The 25,675-nt window shown below is 39.3% G+C and overlaps 1 protein-coding gene across 1 annotated transcript; it reads right to left on the reverse strand.

Annotated features, from left to right (window-relative positions):
• Nucleotides 1-3,857: 3,857 nt before the first annotated feature.
• LOC110683546 (succinate dehydrogenase subunit 6, mitochondrial-like) lies at nt 3,858-25,616 on the reverse strand. The gene is made up of 3 exons (XM_021859947.1): nt 25,328-25,616; nt 24,525-24,627; nt 3,858-4,243 (listed from the first exon to the last, which is right to left on the reverse strand). Exons 1-3 carry the CDS (start codon nt 25,496-25,498, stop codon nt 4,089-4,091), a joined length of 429 nt encoding a protein of 142 aa, XP_021715639.1. The 5' UTR covers nt 25,499-25,616; the 3' UTR covers nt 3,858-4,088.
• Nucleotides 25,617-25,675: the final 59 nt, after the last annotated feature.

Raw genomic sequence — 25,675 nt, forward strand, 5'->3', positions numbered from 1 at the left:
TTTACGGGGCTTGTACGTAGTCGAATAATGGTCATATATGGGTCAAAACAATATTATATGTCCCCAGGATATATCCCGTAATGTTCCGTGAAATTCCCACACCAGGTCCCGACACATCCTAAATTGTTCCGATTTCGTGTTTTATAGCCTTCATATTTAGCTTCCGTATATCATTTTTTCACCCGGCGAGATTATGCATCTAAGTACTTCCTTGGGTTCCCAAAGGCCCTTGGGAGTCATAAACAGTGTCCGGAACCATCTAATTCATCTCTAAACTTTATGTCTTAAGGGCCTTGGGAGTCGTAAATAGTGCTCGGAACCCGGTATGCCTTGTCCTTGGGTGCATATGTCTTATGCACATGCCACACGGCCCCTTGCCCACTTGTACCATCCAACATCCCAACACTTAGGATTTGTGACACCTCTTAATCCCATACTTAGCCTTTTTAAGCATATGAGATGCATTGCTAACCTCGTTTTCTAAAATATAGGTGTTTTTAGGGAATAGGGTAGGGGAGGGACGAATCGAAGTGACATAGGGCTTAATCTAATTATCCACCGCGCGAGCTTAGCTTACGACACGTGCCGAAACCCTTACTATAGGACGGCATTGGGCGGTGGGCGCATGCGCCGCTTCTGGCCTGGATTTTGACTTAGAGGCGTTCAGTCATAATCAAGCACACGGTAGTTTCGCGCCACTAGCTTTTCAACCAGGCGACGCATGCGCCACACGTCCCCTTGTCCACACCCAAGGAAGAAACCCCACGCCCTAGGAGAAACCCCACGCCCAAGGAAGAAACCCACGCCCTAGGAAAAACCCCACGCCGAAGCTCAAACCCCACGCCCAAGGAAGAACCCCACGCCCATCATGAAACCCCACGCTTACTATATCAACCCAACGCCCAAAACTCAAACCCCACGCCTATTGTATCAACCCCACACCCTAAAAAGATACCCCACGCCCAATGAAGAAACTCCACGCCCAAGGTCAAACCCCACGCCTAAGATGAAACCCCACGCCCAAGATGAAACCCCACTCCCTAGGAGAAACCCTAGCCGAAGCTCAAACTCCATGCCCAAGGAAGAACCCCACGCCCATCATGAAACCCCACGCCCTAGGAGAAACCCCACGCCTAATGTATCAACCCTACGCCCGAAACTCAAACCCTACGCCGAAGCTTACCCCACTCCATAGGAAGAAACCCCATGCCAAAGCTCAAACACCACGCCCAAGGAAGAACCCCATGCCCATCATGAAACCCCACGCCCTAGGAGAAACCCTACGCCAACTGTATCAACCCTACGCCCAAAACTCAAACCCCACGCCTACTGTATCAACCCCACGCCCAATGAAGGACCCCACGCCCTAGAAAGAAACCCCACGCCCAATCAAGAAACTCCACGCCCATGGTCAAAACCCACGCCCAAGCTCAAACCCCACGCCGAAGATGAAACCCCATGCCCAAACTCCAACCCCACGCCTAATCTCATACCCCACGCCCTAGGAAGAAACCCCACGCCGTTACTCAAACCCCAAGCCTAAAGAGAGGACCCCCAGCCCAAGGAAGAACCCCAAGCCTAAGAGGGACCCCACGCCTAAACTCAAACCCCACGCCCACCATGATACCCCACGCCTAATGTATCAACCCTACGCCCATCGCCTAAGCTCAAAACCCACGCTTAAAGAGGGACCCCACGACCAAGGAAGAACCAGTACCCCACTCCCAAGGAAGAAACTCCACGCCCAAGGAAGAACCCCACGCCCAAGGAGAAACCCTAAACAAACCAACCCCACGCCCTAGGACCAACCCCACGCCCAACCAACCGACTCCACGCCCTACTAATTTAATAAGCCCTACGCCTTAGGGAGGACCCCATGCCCGAGGGACACCACGCTTATATAGGGCGGGGCCAACGCCCAAGGAAACCCCACACTTATAGAGGGACCCCACGCTTAAGGAAACCCCACGCTCATAGAGGGACCCTACGCAATACTTCTTTTCGGGTGCTCAATGTTTTCGAGGATAGTAATCTTAATGCCCTAGATGAACAGAACAATATCTTTTGGTCATCTAATATATTACCATGGTCCCTAATACCCATCGGGAGTCCAATTGGGTGGGTGGAACCATCCAATTTGCCTTAAAACGGTCAATTTACCAATTCGCAACCTACACCGAATTTGTGAACTCAAGCCTACCACGGACATTTATGACATCATTTAATGGTCATATATGGTTCCAAACGACATTATATGACCTTAAGATGTATCTGTTAGGGTCTCAACACTTTTCGCCACCGGGCCCCGTAACCTCAAAAATTTCTCAAAAAGCTTGGATAATAGACTTCAATTTTGAAATTTTTTAACTTTTTTCGCCAGGAAATAAAAAGTCCCGAGATGTTTACCATGGTCCCTATTATCCACCGGGAGTGCAATTGGGTGGGTGGAACCATCCAATTTTCCTTAAAACGATCATTTACCAATTTGCAACTTGCACCGATTTTGTGAACTCAATCCTATCACGGACATTTATGACTTCATTTAATGGTCATATATGGTTCCAAACGACATTATATGACCCTAAGATGTATCCCCTAGTAATCCCCTTATTTCGTCATGTAGGAAGCCGCAGGGCTCGCTTGAGACACCAATATAGAAGTGATTCGATTTCAGTTAATGAGTATCAATGTACCACCTCCTAAATGTTACCGACTATAATAATTAGCACCCCACTGATCAGCAATGATTTTAACTCAATGTTTTTAATGATCACAGTGACCAATGATCATTAAAGAAATCTAAGCTATCTGTGATTATTCATTTTGTATTCTGTCATAAATAAAAATTGTCATCTAATGCACAGGCAACTCAAAAGTGTTCTCCAAACAAAAAAAATCCTTACATTTGATTATTCATTTATTCTTCTTTCAACCCGTGAGACTCTGAAGTATAGAACTGCAGAGTACGGAGTATTTGTTACGTGTTATCTTCTAAATTACTGCTCATATTATTCAAGCTGAAAGTAACTTATTATTGTACATATATCATATATACTGACAATACTGTATATATAGTATATAATATGAACAGCATTATTCAAATTCATTTTTGCAATAATAATTAGAGCATTGGCAATAAAAAAATCGACAATATGAATAAATGGCTAGAATAATAACAATATAATGGCTTTCTTTCTGAGAATATCATTCAACGTAAGAAAGCTTTTGGTATAGACAAAGATATCAATATTTTGACAGCTCTCTACACTCTACTTAAAGCAGCCTTCTGCTTTCTCTTGTATAACACAGTACTATATATGCCTTCACCCAAAAGAAAAGAACCATATTGTAATGTGTCCTACGGCTGTTCACTCCTCACGATCTCCAACAGTTTATAGTCTTTTACCACCGCAGAGAAAAATGAAATAATTAAAGATGATTTGAAACCTCCATAACAATCAAACCTTTCGTTGGATCAATAGGGGTTCATTGTCAGGAGTTCACCCACACAACACAACTCCGATAATAATCCTTCTATAACCTGTGAATAAGATCTCGGTAGCTGCCTAAACCCACAACTAAAGAATAAGACACAGAGGCGAACATACAGTGAAAGTGAGGGGACAGGAACAAAAAAACCCAAAGCACCTAATACAGAGGATTCAGAATCCATGGATTTTCTCACAAAAAAAGGATCCAGGAATTTAGTAACAACAATAATATTCACAATACTCTGTGCTTCATAACATAGCTAGCCTTGGACAAGTGTATTATTGACTGTTTGTAGCCCTATCTAATCTAAGCTACAGAGTATAGAAGCCACCATAGTAATAAACAACTATCAGACAACCAAAAACTTATGGAAGCAAAACATACTTGATTGATTAAAAAACCTGAGACGGTGCACAAAATCAATTGCTCACACTTGCTATGTCATAAATCAACAGGGATAAAATCCAAGAAGCAATGTGACCTAAGTTGGGGGGGGAAAAAAAATCAAGCACTACATTTCGCAGCTCGTTGGTGCACAACATTTTATTGTAACACAGAAAAAGGTTTAAAACCTAACATACAGAAACAGTCTTATTCTAAGACCTTCCCTCGGTTTTCTTTTCCCACCATTCCATAAACTTAGTTTGCGCAGCTAAGGTGTCCAATCTGTAAAGTTGCAGTGCATGGTTCCCAATTTCAGCTCCGAATGTCCATCCAAAAACAGCTCCAGCGCCAAGGGCGAGCACAGCACCTGCATAGCACAAACACGTGATTCAGCATAAAGGCCATAAACCATAGATCATTAATTCATTATTGACTATGGAATGGAAATAGGTAACTAAGAATTTTAAATGTTACAATGTATCTAAAAATCAGCATAACAGTAGGGGCTTGTTCAACTAAATAGCTCCCATATATGTAGCTCTTGCACCCAATTTTACATCCTCAAAACCTCACAAAGAGAAGGCGGCGTAGAAAAATAAGCCATTGCCACCATTTTTCGTCCACTGTTTTATCCGCAAAGCAACGCCTAAACTTCACTGCAAACTCCCACCACTCAAAAAAAGTGACCACCCAATAAAGTGGGATAACAGACAACTTGACAAGTATACTCAGCTCCCTTCACCCCACCCCCCTCTCAAGAGAACCTATGTTGCACTCAGCAGCAAAGGAGTGAAGCCAGCTCACAATTAATCTGTTTGAATCAGTAGAATATTTACCAACATTGCTTTCTGTGGAATTTAACAGCCAAAGGCTAAAACAAAAAAGTCATCAGAAAATAATGGCAAACACTTCAGCAGATGCATCACTATGCTTCAACTTGACAAAAAGTCACGCACGCACACACGCACACGCACACAAACACGCGCACACACACACACACACACACACACACACACAAATGCACACATAAAGGGCTCCCGGGATTCCTTAGGAAACATGGAAAGCATCTATATGCCTAACCTTGCTGGATTTGAAAAGAAAATTCCTTATGGCTATAATACGTGAAATCCTTCGGGCCTATTTTAAAATACTCAAGTGATGGTTGGGGTGCATATGAAGATAATTAAACATTGTTTGAAATTATATTCGTCCACTAGTCAATCATATATAGTTCTCGGGTAGCCAAGAGTTCATGACATTAGGCGAGTCTGTAATTGGTAAGAGGCAAAATTGATGGTACCAATCAACCAAATAGCCTCCATGGGACTTAATGGGGTCCATAGGAAACACCCTTTCCAATATTTTTCTTACGCTTGATAAGTCAAGGCTATAAATACACGACATAGGATTAAAATCAATTATTTCTTTTTAAATAGACCGGTGTCACACAGCATTTTCTGCATTACCAACATATGTGGCTCCAAATAACTTTATATGCATCCCCTATAATCCCGCCAATTTTCAACACCAATTCCCGAAATCTCAGAAATGTTATTGTATTATTTAATCGTTAGTTTTGGACAATTATAGATTTTTTGGGATCAGGAAAGAAAAGAGGTTAGGGTAATTTCTGTGGACCTCACAGCGCCCTGAATGGCCATTTTGGAGGTCTTCAGTTTTCCTTTTAGCTGCTTACAAAAATGCATATTTGATTGACATAAGGTCGCTACGGGCCTTTATGTGACGTCATTATGTGACTGACAAGTGGTCATATACGGTACATTTTCAAGCTGTATGACCTCTAATTTGAGAGGGGGGGGGATTAAAGGAGCTGAATATACAAAAAACGTATACTCAGCTCCCTTAACCCCACCCCCCTCTCAAATTATGTGAGCGACAAGTTGTAAACAGACACACCACACATTCACTTTAATTTTGGCACATCTTCCAAAAATTAGCTAAAAAGCGTGAAGTATAACCTACAGCTTGAGACAGTTTTCAACATTTTCAGGTCTAACAATGAAAGAGGATGGAGTGCTCCCCATGGAATCCACGACACCCCGAGACAGCATTTGGTTGGTTGAAATAGTTAACTTTGCCTTTCAAACCGTTAATTTCAGCCGTTTACAACTTACGTTTTTTTTTGTGTATTTTTTTTTTTTGTTACATTAAAGGAAGTTATATAACTAGCTAGAAGACATATATGGTTCCAAATAATACTATGTATTACATCGGGATGCATACCATACAATCTCAACTTCCTTCAAATTTAGCCCAATTTCGTGTATTATTCAGTATTGGAATTTTTTTGATTTAATTGAACCAGGAAAGAAAAGAGGTTAGGGTGCTTTCCATGGACCCCACGACACCCTAGAAGGCCATTTGGATGGTTAGAACTGTCCACTTTTACATTATAAGGTCAATTTAGCTTCATTCGAAGTTGCCTCCCTTCATTGACTCAAGTTCATCACGGGCCATTATGTGACTAACTATTAATCATATATGGTTCCAAATTAACTTTTATAGCCTCTAGGGACACCCCACGCATCCACTTTAATTTTGGTAGATTTTCCGAAATTAGCCCGAAAGCGTGAATTATATAGCCTTCAGTTTTATACAATTTTCAACTTTTCGGGACCGCTAAAGGAAAGAGGTTCAGGGTGCTCCCTAGGACAATATATGACCAATTAGAGGTCATACATGGTTCTAAACAATATTATATTACACAAAAAAGCATCCCATACCATGTCAACATTTTGCAGGTTCAGAAACCTCTAAAATTGGCCAAATTTAGTGTATAATTTCGTTTTAGAAATTTTTATTTACTGGAAAATTGGATGGTTAGATGTCTACTTTTCCATTAAAAGGTCAATTTAGCTTCATACGAAGTTGCCTCCCTTCATTGACTCAAAATCGTAGTAACCGTATATGGTTCCAAACTAGCTTATATAACCCCGGGGGACACTCCATGCATTCACTTAAATTTTGGTAAATTTTCCCGAAATTAGCCCAAAAGCGTGAACTGTAGCCTTCAATTTTATACAATTTTCAACTTTTTCGGGACCAGAAAAGAAAAAGGTCGGGGTGCTCCCCATGGAATCCACTACAACCCGAATCTGGATGGTTTAAACCGCTCACTTTGCCTTCAAAACGTCAATTCAGCGATTTACATATTACGCTTTTTCACATTGACTTAGACCACCACAAGAAAATTAGAGGTCATACATGATTCCAAACAATTATTATTACACAGAAATGCATCCCATACCGTCTGTTTTGGAAAATTGGCCAAATTTCATGTATCATTCTGTTTTGGAAAATTTTACTACCTCCGTTTCACATTTTTGCGACTATTGCCAAAAAATGTCTGCTACAAATTTTTTGCAACTTTCCAAAATTTTCCATTTTTACTAAAGTTTTTTAAATAAATTTACTAAAATACCCTTACTATAATTTTCAAAAACTCAATTCGTTACTTAAAACGAAACTTAATCAAAATAATAATCCAACTTAATCTAAATATTTCCACAAAATCTAATTAATTCCCCCAAACCAAATTAATCTAAATATTTCAGTTCTTTGAATAATATTCACTATTCATCTATCATCGAAATCTTTCCAGAAAAATCAAACCCAATTTTTGAACAACTTCTTCAATTCCCTATTTTCTTTCTCTACCCTTCAATCTGACCCCTCCTCTCTCTCTCCCACGAAGTCAAACCATTGGGGTGGTGAAGATCTACCCATGGACAATGATGACCGAAAGTTTGCGGTTATGGTGGTGATCAAACCACCAATTTCAAGAATTTAGTATTTCGATGAGGGTTGGTGTCAGTGGTTGGCTAAGGGTAAGTGGTTTGAGTCAATGTGGGAGCGTTACGGGGTGGTTGTGTGGTGATTCTGGGTTTGGTTTTAGGTTTTGGGTGGTATGGTAACAACGGGGTTGGTTTCGGGTTTGTGTGGGTGTGTGTGGTGGCTACGGGATGAGTTTTAGGTTTTGGGCGGTGTCCGTGAGGCTAGTGTTGGGGGCTGATACTAGGCGGTGCATCAAGGTGGTGGTGCGTCGAGGTGGTGATGCATGTGGCTGGTGTTATGGAAGGTGGTAAATTAATTATTAATTTATCCCCAATTTCTATCTTTCCTTCATCACATATCCCTCTCTTTTCTTAATCTCCATTTCTCATTTTTTGCTAAGGAGTTCGTGTCAACTCCGCAAAAACTTGAAACAGAGGTATTAATTTTTTCTAAGCACGAAAAAAAAGAGCTGATGGTACTTTCAACAGACACTACGACACCCTATAAGGTCATTTTGATGGTTCAAACTGTCCACTTTACTGTTAAAAGGACAATTTAGCTTCATACGAAGTTGCCTCCCTTTATTGACTCAAGGTCATTACGGGCCATTATGAGACTAACTAATAACCGTATAGGTTCTAAACTAACTTCTACAACCCCGAGGTCACCCAATGCATTCACTTTAATTTTGGTATTCCCAAAATCAGATATAAAGCGTGAATTATAGGCTTCAATTTTATACAATTTTAAACTTTTTCGAGCCCAAAAAAGATAGAGGTTGGGTTGCTACACATGGGATCGACGACACCCCAACAAGCAATTTGGGTGGTTGAAACCACCCATTTTGCCTTCAAACTATCAATTTAGTTGTTTACAAGAATTACAACTTAAGCTTTTTCACATCAACTCAATCCACCACGGTAAGATATATGACTAACTAGAGGTCATACATGGTTCCAAACAATATTAAATTACACGGAAACGCATCCCATACCATCTCAGCATTTTTTAAACTTCTAAAATTGGCTAAATTTCATGTATTATATTGTATTGGAAATTTTTAAATTTTTTCAAATCAGGAAAGAAAAGAGCTTATGGTGCTTTTCACATAAACCATGACACCCTAGATGGCAATTTGGATGGTTGAAAGTTTGGAACTATCCACTATTGCATTAACAGGTCAATTTAACATAATACAAAATTGCCTCCTTTCATTGACACAAGGTTGCCACGGGCCATTATGTAACTAACTAAAAACCATATATAGTTCCAAACTAATTAATATAACCAAAAATGAAACCCCACACAATCACATAAATTTAGGTAAATTTCCCCAAAATTAGTCTAAAAGTGTGAATTATAGCCTTCTGTTTTAAACAATTTTCAACTTTTTAAGGCCCGGAAAGGAAAGTGGTCGGGGTGCTAACAATGGGATCCATGATACCCGAGAGGCTATTTAAGTGGTTGAAACCGCCTACTTAGCCTTCAAACTGTTAATCCAATTGTCTTTACAACTTACACTGTTTCACATTAACTTGAGACCACCACGGAACAATATATGACCAATTAGAGGTCATACATGGTTCCAAATAAAATTATATTACACAGATATGTATCCTATACCATTTCAACATTTTGTAAGATGTAGAAATTTCAAAAACTGGACAAATTTTGTGTATTATTCTGTATTGGATTTTTTTTTTTTAATTTTTTCAAATCAGGAAAGAAAAAAGCTTAAAATGCTTTCCACATACACCACGACACCTTAGGTCATATAGATGGTTGAACTGTCCACTTTTCCATTTAAAGGTCAATTTATCTTAATACAAAATTGCCTCCTTTCATTCACAAGAGGTTGTCATGGGCCATTATGTGACTACCTAATAACCATATATAGTTCAAAACCAACTAATATAACCCCAATGGACACCCCCACACATTCCCTTAAATTTCGGTAAATTTCCCAAAAATTAGTCCAAAAGTGTGAAATATAGACTTCTGTCTTAAAACATTTTAAACTTTATTCAGCCCGGAAAGGAAATAGGTCGGGGTGCTCCCCATGGGATCCATAATATCCCGGGAGGCTATTGAGGTAGTTGAAAACGCCCACTTTGCCTTCAAACTGTAAATTCAATTGTTTTTACCACTTACCTTTTTTTCACATTAACTCAAGACCACCACGGAATATATATAACCAATTACAGGTCATAAATGATTCCAAACAAAATTATATTACACCGAAATGTATCCTATACATGTCAAGATGGAAAAATTTCTAAAATTGGCCAAATTTTGAGAATTCTTCGGTATTAGAAATTTTATAATTTTTTCAAATCAGGAAAGAAAAGATCTTATGGTTCTTTCCACATAAACCATGACGCCCTACAAGGCCATTTGGATGGTTAAAACAATCAACTTTTCCATTAGAAGGTCAATTTAGCTTAACACAAAATTGCTTCCTATCATTGACACAAGGTTGTCACGGGCCATTATGTGACTAACTAATAACCATAAATAGTTCCAAACTAACTAATATAAGTTTATAACCCAAAGAGACACCCCACACATTCACTTAAATTTCAGTAAAATTCCCCAAAATTAGTCCAAAAGTGTGAATTATAGAGCCTTCTATTTGGTCAATATTGATTTTTGTTTATGATTCTTATGGCTGATTTTTTGTGAAATATATGATGTTTTATGTGTTAGAAATTACAAAATGTTGATGGTCATGTTTGATTAATGAAAATTAAGTGAGACTTTAGGAGCCAAAATCACTCAAACACATGTTTAGAAAAGAACCACAGGCTGCATAATTGCTTCTACCATAGCACAACATCAAAACAAGCATCACATCAAGAATGACAGTAAACCGGAGCTCAACTGCAGCCCTTAAATTCAAAAGAAAGCCCACAAGGCTCTGAAAAGCCAGCTGCTATAGTCTAACTCACCTCCACCAAGCTGACTACAACCTGTGTAGCACCTGCCAACACAACCAGTGCAGCACAACCAGTGCAACTCAACCACTGATGCCATTAGCAAGATGCCTACCCTGCTGCTACTACACCAGCAGCAGAAAACAACAACCCCATCTGCAGATTTAAACCCCAAAACCCCAACCCAGGCATCAGTTGAATCCAACCCCCTTTGATCTGTTTGCCCAGCAGTACACCTCTGAAGGAGCAAGCAAGGTCCAAACAAAGTATGGACCCAACTCTCTACATTTCATGATTCTTTTGAGCAACCAACTGAAATTGCCAGGTGTGGGAATTTCACGAAACATTACGGGATGCATCCCGGGGACATATAATATTGTTTCGACCCATAAATGACCATTATTCGACTACGTACAAGCCCCGTAAAAATTATAGCCAATATAGGAGGACTGTACGAAAACGTGTAAATTGATCGTTTTAAGGCAAATTGGATGGTTCCACCCACCCAATTGGACTCCCAAAGGGTATTAGGGACCATTATAAACATCTCAATAATTTTTATTTTCAGGCGAAAAAATGTCAAAAATTTCCAAATTGAAAGTTATTATCCAAGCTTTTTAAGGAATTTATGAGGTTACGGGGCCCGGTGTTAAAAAGTGTTGAGACCCTAGAGGATACATCTTAGGGTCATATAATGCCGTTTGGAACCATATATAACCATTAAATGATGTCATAAATGTCTGTTGTAGGCTTGAATTCACAAAATCGGTGCAAGTTGCGAATTAATAAATTGACCGTTTTAAGGCAAATTGGATGAATCCACCCACTCAATTGGACTCCCGGAGGGTATTAAGAACCATGGTAAACAACTCGGCAATTTTTATTTCCGGGCAAAAAAAGGTCAAAAAATTCCAAAATTGAAGGCTATTATCCACGCTTTTTTTGAGGAATTTTTGAGGTTATGGGCAGGTGGCGAAAAGTATTACGACCCTCGGCGATACATCTTAGGATCATATAATGTCGTTTGGAACCATATATGACCATTATATAATGTCATAAATGTCCGTGATAGGCTTGAATTCACAAAATCGGTGCAAGTTGCGAATTGGTAAATTGATTGTTTTAAGGCAAATTGGATGGTTCCACCCACTCAATTGGACTCCCGGAGAATATAAGAGACCATGGTAAACATCTCGGCAATTTTAATTTTTGGGCGAAAAAAGGTCAAAAAATTCCAAAATTAAAGGCTATTACCCATGATTTTTCAGGAATTTTTGACGATACTGGGCCCGGTGACGATAAGTGTTGAGACCCTAGGGGATACATCTTAGGGTCATATAATGTCGTTTGGAACCATATATGACCATTAAATAATGTCATAAATGTCTGTGGTAGGCTTGAGTTCACAAAATTGGTGCAAGTTGCGGCTTGGTAAATTGATCGTTTTAATGCAAATTGGATTCCACCCACCTAATTGGACTCTCGGAGGGTATTAGGGACCATGGTAAACATCTCGACAAATTTTATTACCAGACGAAAAAAAGTCAAAAAATTCCAAAATTGAAGGCTATATTATCCACGTTTTTTGAGGAATTTTTGAGGTTAAGGGGCTCGGTGGCGAAAAGTGTTAAGTCCCTAGGGGATACATCTTAGGGTCATATAATGTCATTTCGAACCATATATGACCATTATATGATGTCTTAAATGTCCGTGGTAGGCTTGAGTTCAAAAATCGATGAGAGTTGCGAATTGGTAAATTGATAGTTTTAAGGCAAATTGGATGGTTCCACCTACTAAATTGGACTCCCGGAGGATATTAGAGACCATAGTAAACATCTCGACAATTTTTATTTCCGGGCGAAAAAAGGTCAAAAAATTCCAAAATTGAAGGCTATTATCCACGCTTTTAGAGGAATTTTTAAGATAATTGGGGCCGATGGCGAAAAGTGTTGAGCACCTAGGGGATACATCTTAGGGTCGTATAATGCCATTTGGAACCATATATGACCATTAAATGATGTCATAAATGTCCGTGGTAGGCTTGAATTCACAAAATCGGTGCAAGTTGCAAATTGGTAAATTGATCGTTTTAAGGCAAATTGGATGGTTCCACCCACCTAATTAGACTCCCGGAGGATATTAGGGACCATGGTAAACATCTCGGAAAATTTTATTTTCGGGCAAAAAAAAAGTCAAAAAATTCCAAAATTGAAGGCTATTATCCACGCTTTTTGAGGAATTTTGAGGTTACGGGGCCCAGTGGCGAAATGTGTGGAGAATCTACGGAATACATCTTAGGGTTATATAATGTCGTTTGGAACCATATATGACCATTAAATGATGTCATAAATGTCCATAGTAGGCTTGAGTTCACAAAATCGGTGCAAGTTGCGAATTGGTAAATTGACTGATTTAAGGCAAATTGGATGGTTCCACCCACCTAATTGGACTCCCGGAGGGTATTAGGGACCATGGTAAACATCTAACCAATTTTTGATTCCAGGCGAAAAAAGTCAAAAAATTCCAAAATTGAACGCTATTATCCACGTTTTTTGTGGAATTTTTGACGTTACGGGCTCGGTGGCGAAATGTTTTGAGACCATATGGGATACATCAGTGGGTCATGTAATGCCGTTTGGAACCATATATGACCATTAATTGATGTCATAAATGTCTGTGGTAGGCTTGAGTTCACAAAATTGGTGCAAGTTGCGAATTGGTAAATTGATCGTTTTAAGGCAAATTGGATTGTTCCAGCCACCAATTGAACTCTCGGAGGGTATTAGGGACTATGTTAAACATCTCGGCAATTTTTATTTCCGGAAGAAAAAAAGTCATAAATTTTCAAAATTGAAGGCTATCTACCCTTTTAGAGGAATTTTTGAGGTTACGGGGCCCGGTGGCGAAGAGTTTTGAGACCCCAAGGGATACATTTTAGAGTCATATAATGCTGTTTGGAACCATATATGACCATTAAATGATCTCATAAATGTCCGTGGTAGGCTTGATTTCACAAAATCAGTGCAAGTTGCGAATTGGTAAATTGGCCATTTTAAGGCAAATTGGATGATTCCACCCACCCAATTGGACTCCCCGAGGGTATTAGGGATCATGGTAAACATCTCGGCAATTTTTATTTCCGAAAGAAAAAAGTCAAAAAAATTCCAAAATTGAAGGCTATTATCCATGCTTTTTGAGAAATTTTTGAAGTTACGGCGCCCGGTGGCAAAAAGTGTTGAGACCCTAGGAGATACATCTTAGGGTTATATATTGCCGTTTTGAACCAAATATGACCATTAAATGATGTCATAAATGTCCGTGGTAGGCTTGAGTTCACAAAATCGGTGCAAGTTGCGAATTGGTAAATTGATCGTTTTAAGGCAAATTGGATGGTTCCACCCACCCAATTGAACTCTCGATGGGTATTAGGGACCATGGTAAACATCTTGGCAATTTTTATTCCAAGCGAAAAAAAGTCCAAAAATTTTAAAATTAAAGGCCATTATCCACGCTTTTTGAGGAATTTTTGAGGTTACGGGTCCCGGTGGCGAAAAGTATTAAGACCCTAGGCGATACATCTTGGGATCATATAATGCCGTTTGGAACCATATATAACCATTATATAATGTCATAAATGTCCGTGGTAGGCTTGAGTTCAAAATTTTGGTGAGAGTTGCGAATTGGTAAATTCATCGTTTTAAGGCAAATTGGATGGTTCGACCCACTCAATTGGACTTTCGGAGGATATTAAACATCTCGGCAATTTTAATTTCCGGGCGAAAAAAGGTCAACAAATTCCAAAATTGAAGGCTATTATCCACGCTTTTTGAGGAATTTTCGAGGTTATTGGGATCGGTGGCGAAAAGTGTTGAGACTTTAGGGAATACATCTTAGGGTCATATAATGTCGTTTGGAACTATATATGACCATTAAATGATGTCATAAATGACCATAGTAGGCTTGAGTTCACAAAATCGGTGCAAGTTGTAAATTGGTAAATTGACCATTTTAAGGCAAATTGGATGGTTCAACCCACGTAATTGGACTCCCGGAGGGTATTAGGGACCATGGTAAACATCTGAGCAATTTTTTATTCCAGGCGAAATAAGTCCAAAAATTCCAAAATTGAAGGCTATTATTCACGTTTTTTGTGGTGTTTTTGACGTTACGGGCTCGGTGGCGAAATGTTTTTAGACCCTATGGGATACATCATTGGGTCATGTAATGCCGTTTGGAACCATATATGACCATTAATTGATGTCATAAATGTCCGTGGTAGGCTTGAGTTCACAAAATCGATGCAAGTTGCGAATCGGTAAATTGCTCGTTATAAGGCAAATTGGATGGTTCCACCCACCCAATTGGACTCCCACAGGGTATTAGGGACCATTATAAACATCTCAGTAATATTTATTTTCAGGCGAAAAAATGTCAAAAATTTCCAAAATTAAAAGCTATTATCCACGCTTTTTAAGGAATTTTTGAGGTTACGGGGCTCGATGTTAAAAAGTGTTGAGACCCTAGGGGATACATCTTAGGGTCATATAATGCCGTTTGGAACCATATATAGCCATTAAATGGTGTCATAAATGTCCGTGGTAGGTTTGAGTTCACAAAATCGGTGCAAGTTGCGAATTAATAAATTGACCGTTTTAAGGCAAATTGGATGGTTCCACCCACTCAATTGGACTGACTCCTGGAGGGTATTAGGAACCATGGTAAACAACTCGACAATATTTATTTCCGGGCAAAAAAAGGTCAAAAAATTCCAAAATTAAAGGCTATTATCCACGCTTTTTAGGAATTTTTGAGGTTACGGGGACTGTGGCGAAAAGTATTAAGACCCTAGGCGATACATCTTAGGATCATATAATGCCGTTTGGAACTATATACGACCATTATATAATGTCATAAATGTCCGTGGTAGGCTTGAGTTCACAAAATCGGTGCAAGTTGCGAATTGGTAAATTAATCGTTTTAAGGCAAATAAGATGGTTCCACCCACTCAATTTGACTCCCGGAGAATATAAGAGACCATGGTAAACATATCGGCAGTTTTTATTTTTAGGCGAAAAAAGGTCAAAAAATTCCAAAATTGAAGGCTATTACCCATGATTTTTCAAGACTTTTTTGAGATTATGGGGCCCGGTGGCGAAAAGTGTTGAGACCCTAGGGGATACATCTTAGGGTCATATAATGTCGTTTGGAACCATATATGACCATTATATGATATCTTAAATGTCCATGGTAGGCTTGAGTTCACAAAATGGTGCAAGTTGCGAATTGCTAAATTGATCGTTTTAAGGCCAATTGGGTGGTTCCACCCACCTAATTGGACTACTGGAGGGTATTAGGAGTATTATGATTTTTGTTTAGATTATAGGTTAGAAATCATCATTAGGGTCCTCGTTAGGGTCAATATTGATTTTTGTTTATGATTCTTATGACTGATTTTTTTGTGAAATTTATGATGTTTTATGTGTTAGAAATTGCAAAATGTTGATGGTCATGTTTAATTAATGAAAACTAAGTGAGACTTCAGGAACCAAAATCACTCAAACACATGTTTAGAAAAGAACCACAGGCTGCATAATTGCTTCCACGGTTCCACCATAGCACAACATCAAAACAAATATCACATCAAGCATGACATTCAAAAGAAAGCCCACATTAAAAGCCAAACCTTTCATAAACCAACAGCTAATTGAACTTGGATCAACAGCCAAATCCAAGTTGCTATAGTCTAACTTTTTCATTTTTTTTAGAAATAAAATACAGGATGTTAATTGGAGTGTTTAATAATGTAATGATAAAGTTTCATAACCAATGGCGCCAAGTAAGTTTAAAATGAGCGCTTAAGTAAAATTGTTTTTGAATGTGTGTTTGTATATGTCATTAACAATTAATAGTTTTCTATTCATAAAGAAGTTTATAAGGCCCAAGCAGCTTGCCATTATAGTGCTTCAAAATGAATCAGACCCATTTAGTGTTTATTAATGCTATAACTATGATGTCTCAAATTCCCAAAATATAAGATAATGTATTATGCACATTATATATTGTGGCATTTACATTTTACTACTTGACTGCAGTGCGAGGGTTAGACATGTGAGACACCCATAATGGGGGTGAAGACTTTGGCGAGCGGGTGGCGACAGTCATATCATAGTGTGTCGGACAGGCTAGCGACAGTGCGAGGTCCGCACCGACAAGTTCGGGACCCCGTGAACGGCTGCCAAAGCCAACGACAAGGGACGACAAGGGACTGAGGGTTAGACATGTAAGAGACCCTCTCGGGACCGAAGGACTGAGGCTAGTTGATCACAAGGGATCCTCGAGCACCTATCCTCGACATTTGCCCAATCCGAGTCTCCGTCATTCAACGAGTACCCGCACACCCGAAAGGATTCATCGACCAAAATGACTTAATTAAAGGGTTCAGCAAGTCCTGTTGTCTAACGTTAGCCCTCAAACTCCCTTACGAGGACATCATGCCCGCTCGAACCCCCCTCCCCACTCCCCCGAGAGGCCCAACGAGCAACATCGTACCACGAGTTGTGTCCGTCCTCGTCATCCGATGGAAGATATTAAAGAGTTGAGGAAGAAAAAAAATTATCAATTGGGTCACAGATGGTTATTCCACTTAATATTTTCCCATCAATAAGGAATCACCTTGTTAAAGACAAGGAAATAACCCGGGTTATTACCTTTTATAGTCAGTAAGGAATTTGCAGACACGGGTTATTACCTTTTATAGTCAGTCAGGAATTTGCACACATTGGAGGAAAATTGAGTTTGATCTTATAGATGGGATCACCATCTAAAGTGAAAAATTCAGGAAGGTTTCGAGGAAGAGTACCTAAGTTGAATTTCCAAACTCTACCAGATTGTCTCCCCAGTAGCATTTGAAAGAAGAATAAGATTTCCAATATCTAAAAGCTGAACTACTATGCACATCAACGTGCATTGATGGCAACAATGAGTGTGAAGGATGTTCCAAACTATGCTAAATTGTCTCCCCAATAGCATTTGAAAGCAGAATATCTAAAAGTTGTGTGAAGGATGTTCCAAACTCTGCTAGATTGTCTCCCCAATAGCATTTGAAAGCAGAATATCTAAAAGCTGAGCTACTGAATTATTTGCCTGATCATTAGATATATTAGATGACCAAAAGATATTGTTCTGTTCATCTAGGGCATGAAGATTACTATCCTCGGAAACTTTGAGCACCCCAAAAGAAATATTGCGTAGGATCCCTCTATGAGCGTGGGGTTTCCTTAGGCGTGGGGTCCCTCTATATAAGCGTGGTGTCCCTCGGGCATCCTCCCTGAGGCGTGGGGCTTATTAGTTGGGCGTGGGGTTGGTCCTAAGGCGTGGGGTTGGTTCGTTTAGGGTTTCTTCTTAGGCGTGGGGTTCTTCCTTCGGCGTGGGGTTTCAAGATGGCCGTAGGGTTTCTTCCTTGAGAGTGGGGTTCTTCCTTGGTCGTGGGGTCCCTCTTTAAGCGTGGGTTTTGAGCTTAGGCGTGGGGTTTCAGGATGGGCGTAGGGTTGATACATTAGGCGTGGGGTTTCAGGATGGGCGTGGGGTTATTCCTTGGGTGTGGGGTTTGAGTTTAGGCGTGGGGTCCTTCCTTGGGCGTGAGGTCCACTCTTTAGGCTTGGGGTTTTAGTAACGGCGTGGGGTTTCTTCTTAGGGCGTGGGGGTATGAGATTAGGCGTGGGGTTGGAGTTTGGGTGTGGGGTTTCATCTTGGGCGTGGGGTTTGAGCTTGGGCGTGGAGTTTGATCTTGGGCGTGGGGTTTGACCTTGGGCATGGAGTTTCTTCATTGGGAGTGGGGTTTCTTTCTACGGCGTGGGGTTCTTCATTGGGCGTGGGATTGATACAGTACGCATGGGGTTTGAGTTTTGGGCGTAGGGTTGATACAGTAGGCGTAAGGTTTCTCCTAGGGCGTGGGGTTCTTCCTTGGGCGTGGGGTTTGAGCTTCGGCATGGGGTTTCTTCCTATGGCGTAAGGTGAGCTTCGGCGTGGGGTTTGAGTTTTGGGCGTAGGGTTGATACATTAGGCGTGGGGTTTCTCCTAGGGCGTGGGGTTCTTCCTTGGGCGTGGGGTTTCATCTTGGGCGTGGGGTTGATACAGTAGGCATGGGTTTTGAGTTTTGGGCGTAAGGTTGATACAGTAGGCGTGGGGTTTCTCCTAGGGCGTGGGGTTTCATGATGGGCGTGGGGTTCTTCCTTGGGCGTGGGGTTTCTCCTAGGGCGTGGGGTTTCATGATGGGCGTGGGGTTTCTCCTAGGGCGTGGGGTTTCTTCCTTGGGCTTGGGCAAGGGGCCGTGTGGCGCATGTATTGCCTGGTTGAAAAGCCACTGGCGCGAAACTACCGTGTGCTGGATTATGACTAAACGCCTCTAAGTCAAAATCCAGGCCAGAAGCGACGCATGCGCCCACCGCCGTCCTACAGTAAGGGGTTTCGGCACGTGTCGTAGGCTAAGCTCGCGCGGTGGATACTGAGATTCAACCCTATGTCACTTCGATTCGTCCCTCCCCCCACCCTATTCCCTAAAAACACCTATATTTTAGAAAACGAGGTTAGTGATGCATCTCGTATGCTAAAAAAGGCTAAGTACGGGATTAAGAGGTGTCACAAAGCCTAAGTGTTGATGTTGGATGGTACAAGTGGGCAAGGGGACGTGTGGTATGTGCATAAGACATGTGCACCCAAGGACAAGACATACCGGGTTCTGAGCACTATTTACAACACCCAAGGCCCTTAAGACATGAAGTTTAAGGATGAATTAGATGGTTCCGGACACTGTTTATGACTCCCAAGGGCATTTGGGAACCCAAAGAAGTACTTAGATGCATAATCTCGCCGAGTGAAAAAATGATATACGGAAGTCAAATATGAAGGCTATAAAACACGAAATCGGAACAATTTAGGATGTGTCGGGACCTGGGAATTTCACGGAACATTACGGGATGCATATCGGGGACATATAATATTGTTTCGACCCATATATGACCATTATTCGACTATGTACAAGCCCCGTGAAAGCTTATTAACACAAGGCCACCACGGGACGATATATGACCAATTACAGGTCATACATGGTTCAAAACAAAATTAAATTACACGGAAATATATCCTATACTATAACATTTTGTCACATGCAGAAATCTCTAAAAATGGACAAATTTTGTGTATTAATCTGTATTGGAATTTTTTATTTTTTTTTTCAAATCAGGAAAGAAAAAATCTTTAAATGCTTTCCACAGACACCACAATACCCTAAAAGGTCATTTAGATGGTTGGAACTCTCCATTTTTCTTTTTAAAGGTCAATTTATCTTATAACAAAATTGCTACCTTTCATTCACACCATGTTGTCACGGGCCATCACGTGATTAACTAATAACCATATATAGTTCCAAACTAATGAATATAACCCCAAGGGACACCCCACATATTCCCTTAAATTTTGGTAAATTTCCCCAAAATTAGTCCAAAAGTGTGTATTATAGCGTTCTGTTTTAAACAATTTTTAACTTTACTCGGGCCCAGAAAGGAAAGAGGTCGGGGTACTCCCCATGGGACCCATAATACCCCGAGAGGCTATTGAGGTAGTCGAAAACGCCCACTTTGCCTTCAAACGGTTAATTCAATTGTTTTTACAACTTACATTTTTTCCACATTAACTCAAGACCACCACGGAAAATATATAACTAATTAGAGGTCATAAATGATTCTAAAAAAAACTATATTACACGAAAATGTATCCTATACCATTTCAACATTTTGTCTGATAGAAAAAATTTCTAAAATTGGCAAAATTTTGTGTATTCTTCGGTATTAGAAATTTTTTAATTTTTTCAAATAAGGAAAGAAAAGATCTTATGGTTCTTCCCACATAAACCATGACACCCTACAAGGCCATTTGGATAGATGGAACTATCCACTTTTCCATTAGATGGTCAATTTAGCTTAATACAAAATTGCTTCCTATCATTGACACAAGGTCGTCACAGGCCATTATGGGACTAAGAAATAACCATAAATAGTTCCAAACTAACTAATATAACCCCAAGGGACACCCCACACATTCCCTTAAATTTCGGTAATTTTCTTCAAAATTAGTCCAAAAGTGTTAATTTAAAACAATTTTGAACTTTTTCGGGCCCGGAAAGGTAAGAGGTCGAGGTGCTCCCCATGGGATTCACGATACCCCAATAGGCTTTTTAGGTAGCTGAAAGCCTGAAACCACCAAACTGTTAATTTAATTGTTTTACAACTTACACTTTTTCATATTAACTCAAGACCACCACGGGACGATAGATGACCAATTAGAGGTCATACATAGTTCCAAACAAAATTAAATTACACAGAAATGTATCCTATACCATTTCAACATTTTGTTAGATGTAGAAATTTCTAAAATTGGACAAATTTTGTGTATTATTCTGTATTGGAAATTTTTTAATTTTTTCAAATCAGGAAAGAAAAAAGCTTAAGGTGCTTTCCAAAGACACCACAACAGCCTAGACGGCCATTTGGATGGTTGGAACTGTCTACTTTTCCTTTAAGAGGTCAATTTAGCTTCATACGAAGTTGCCTCCCTTAATTTAGTAAGGTTGTCAAGGGCCATTATGTGACTAAATTATACCGTATATGGTTCTAAACTAACTTATATAACTCCGGGGACACCTACGCGCATTCACTTAAATTTTGATAAATTTCCCAAAATTAGCCTCAAAGGGTGAATTTTTAGTCTTCAGTTTCATACAGTCTTCAACATTTTTAGGCTCGCCTAAGGAAGGATATTAGGGTGCTCCATATAAGATCCATGATACCCCGAGAGGCCATTTGGGTGGTTGGAACTAGGGGTGTTCAAAAATACCCGACCCGGTTGACCCGCTGACCCGGCTGGGTATTTTTTTCTATTTTTTGAAAATTACCGGGTCGGGTACCACCCGACCCGATAATAAGGAGGTGAAGCGTGTCGGGTCATGGGCCGCATTTTCTAGTTGGACGAGTACCCGCTGACCCGGTAAGTAGGTTTTTTCTTCTTCTTAAATATACTTCATACACTATATGTTAATTAGGGTTTTATACCATACAACCGTCATTTACCCTCTTATTCCCCCTCCACTCTCTCTCCCCTTCACACACAGACATCCCCTCTTGACCTCCTCTCTTTTTCTCTCTCTCTCTCCTTCATGTACCCACCTCTCTCTCTCTCCCCTTCACCCACAAATACTCATAGAAACCCCTAAATCTACGCCGTCGGAGATAACAAACATCAAGAGCAAACGATTTCACACAGAAAACCGCAACTCTACGCCGGAGATAAGCTCAACGGCCGCCTTAAAATCGCTGCGTGTTCAGATTTGAATTAAAAGTTGCGTTGTTTATTTGTAATGTTAATGGTGTATTGTCTATTTTATCCTATCTTTGATAATTTGTATACTTTGTATTATTTGAGATTGCAAGCTTGTAACTGATTATTTTCTCAATTTGGTTTAATTATCTTCAATTTTGATAATTTGTATACTTCTTATTATTTGAGATTGCAAGCTTGTAACTGATTATTTTCTCAATTTGGTTTAATTATCTTCAATTTGGGTATGAGATGTATTTTTTTAGCTTTCAGATAAAAGCATTTAATTTTATTAATTACTTTTTTTTTAATTCGGGTACACTCTGACGCGACCCAGGAATTTCGGGTACCCGATAAGCGGGTACCTGGATTTCTCGGGTCGGGTCATGGGCCGAGCACTCGACTACACGAAAACCCGGGTACCCGGATTTGAACACCCCTAGTTGAAACCGCCCAATGGCCTTTAAAATGTCAATTAAGATATTTTTACAAGTTACGCTTTCTCACATTAACTCAAGACAACCACAGCACGATATATGACCAGTTAGAGGTCATACATTGTTCCAAACAATCTTACTCGTATATTACACTGGAATGAATCCCATAAAATCTCGACATTTTTCGACATAGATCCCGGAACCTTTGAACAATATTATAGGCAAATGGGATTCACGTTGTCCTATTTTTTTTTATAGGTTTGAAGAAGTCAAACTTTAGGGGGAAAAAAATCAAATGATATACAATTGGATTAATTTTGAGAAAACTTTTCAATATAGAGATGGATTTAAAGGGGGTATTGTCTTCCGAGGTAGTAATAGTGTGATCGGAACCATAATAGGTCTACCATTAATTCTAAAGTCTAGTGTGGCCATTTATTAAATTTATGAAAGATTGTCTTCTTGAGTTACTTCCTTTATTAACATAATTAAATGTTGTATTGAAAAATCAATTTTGCACTTTTATATTAAAATGAAACAATTGAGGCAATCTTCTACATAGACTACACCAAATGAATCACTTCGAGCAACCACTTTGTCGATCTTTTTAGCTAGGAGTTACCTCCATCTTTTTCCCTTAATCTATTCAATAATAGTCTTTTCCCTTCAACAAAACACATCATCCCCTCCCCTCTCTATTAACACATTAACAAAGTATTATAAAAGAGTGAACCCAAAGACTTCTGATGCCCAAACATTTTCTCTTCTTAAATTCTATTTCACACCAAATGAATCACTTCGAGCAACCACTTTGTAGATCTCTTTAGCTAGGAGTTACCTCCATCTTTTTCCCTCAATCTATTCAATAATAGTCTTTTCCCTTCGACAAAACACATCACCCCCTCCCCTCTCTATTAACACATTAACAAAGTATTATAAAATTCTGATGCCCAAACCTTTTCTCTTCTTCAATTACATTTCACACCAAATGAATCACTTCGAGCAACCACTTTGTCGATCTCTTTAGCTAGGAGTTACCTCCATCTTTTTCCCTCAATCTATTCAATAATAGTCTTTTCCCTTCGACAAAACACATCACCCCCTCCTCTCTCTATTAACACATTAACAAAGTATTATAAAATTCTGATGCCCAAACCTTTTCTCTACTTCAATTACATCTCACGCCAAATGAATCTCTTTGAGCAACCACTTTGTCGATCTCTTTAGCTAGGAGTTGCCTCCATCTTTTTTCCCTCAATCTTTTCAGTAATAGTCTTCCCTTCAACAAAACACATCACCCCCTCCCCTCTTTATTAACACAATAACAAAGTATTATAAAAGAGCGTCAACCCCAAAGAATTCAGATGCCCAAACCTTTTCTCTTCTTCAATTACATTTCATTTGACCACTAAGTTTATTCTTAAACCTCAAAATTTAACTAGTTCATCATGAGATATTCATAACACCTTATAAAAAACAAAAAATTTCTAAGTTTCCAACTCCCTTTCTCACTAAGACCTCATAACTTAACTAGTTCAACGTGAGATATTCATAGCACCAATTAAACAAAATATTTATGAGTTTCCAGCTCCCTTTCTCACTACAATAGAAAATTTCCTCTTTAAAGCTCATCCCATCAACCACTAACCTAAGAAATAGAATTGCAGATATCAAAGTCTCCATTAAATAATGAGCTTTATCTGACTGCTGAAATATTAAACTCACTGTCAATATCAAGGAGGCTATAGAGGAGAGATTGAATACAAACTATCATTAAAATATGTCACAATTGAATTGTGCATTAATCACAGCAGCACGTGGTCTTGACATCAAACAGTATATACGAAATTTCTAATGCTCATAACTACTGTATATTTTTCAAGATGTATCATTGATAAATGTACTGGATTATGTCAAAGTTACCATACCAAAGAAGCAAAAATATGTGATTGGAGCTAAAAAATCTACTTCTTTGAAGTCTTATATACTTGGTAAGTGGACACAACAGAAAACACCAAGTATGAGGGCTCAAACTAAATCAAAAGTTCAAAACCATCAGACAAAAAAATAAGCAACAAGCATATGGGGAGTACGCAAAGTAATAAAAAGATACCATGAGGACTCTTTGAGTATTTCCAGCAAACGCCTGCGGTTGTGACTGCTCCAACAGCACTTCCAACAATGCCATAGTTCACTGCTTCCCTAGCAGTTTTCAGCTAGCAAAAAAAAAAAGAAAAAAAAAGAAAGAAAGAAAGAAAGATCAATGAGATGCATTAACAAAGCAATAAATTACAAATTTGCAGAAATCTTGAATTACACCAAAACGTATAATCAAACTAAAAAGAGAAAAGCCTAGAATCCAAAATTCAAATGGAAAGAACACTAAAAACGCTGTCAGTTGGAAACCTCACTGACAGTGATGGTGACACTAAAGTTTGATATTAACAGATTAATTGGCAAGAAAATTTTTCAGAAATTTCTTAATCAATTCGACAAATTGACCAGAGTTTCATAATTTGTTCGTTGTTAACAGAATGAAATTGGCAACAAAGCAAAAACACAGCTACACTCATACTGTTATTCAAATCTAGCCCTTATAATCCTCCAAACAACTCAACAAGCTCAAAACATGGCAAAATTCAAAACACTTAATAAAAAAAATAACAAAAAAAAATAAAAAAAAAAAACAAAATGACACCCGAAATGAAACAATCAAATCGAAAATTTTCAGTAATCAATCAAAGAATTTCTGAATATTTCAAAAACCCAAATAACAATACACAAAATCAAAACATACCCACATCAAAAAAACAACAGAAGTCATAGAAAATAATAGCAAAATTGACCCAAAACCAGAAACAGCAAATCGAGCAAAACCCAGAAATTAAAAAGATAGAGAGAGTGAGAAAGAATTACAACGGGGCCATGAACAGGATCACTGGCGATGAAATCCTGAACATCGGATTCAGACCAAGAGGGTAAAGGCTTATCGCGTTTCACAAATCTGTTGTAATTATCAAGAAATGAAAATCTGTCGGACAAAAAGTCTTTCAACCCAGAAAAGTAGGAATTAGGAGTTTCCGCCATTGAAGGATTCACCAACTTCTTCTTCTTCTTCACCGATCTTACACTCTTTCTCTCTCCTCTTCACCACAGTTTTGGCCTTTGCTCTCGGTTTTTTTACCCAATTGCCTGAAATATGAAAATACATCCCCTATTTAATTTTTTTTATTGGGTCCTTTTACGGTTTTACCCTCTCAATAA

This window comes from Chenopodium quinoa, unplaced genomic scaffold (genome assembly GCF_001683475.1).
Source record: "Chenopodium quinoa cultivar QQ74 unplaced genomic scaffold, ASM168347v1, whole genome shotgun sequence".
NCBI lineage: Eukaryota > Viridiplantae > Streptophyta > Magnoliopsida > Caryophyllales > Amaranthaceae > Chenopodium > Chenopodium quinoa.

What these genes read in the sequence shown, in the direction of transcription:
- LOC110683546 (XM_021859947.1), bottom strand. Translation starts at nt 25,498, where the DNA reads ATGGCGGAAACTCCTAATTCCTACTTTTCTGGGTTGAAAGACTTTTTG. An exon ending in ATCCTGTTCATGGCCCCGTT is followed by an intron (nt 24,628 to 25,327) that starts GTAATTCTTTCT and finishes TTTTTTTGCTAG; the next exon opens with CTGAAAACTGCTAGGGAAGC. An exon ending in ATACTCAAAGAGTCCTCATG is followed by an intron (nt 4,244 to 24,524) that starts GTATCTTTTTAT and finishes TGTGCTATGCAG; the next exon opens with GTGCTGTGCTCGCCCTTGGC.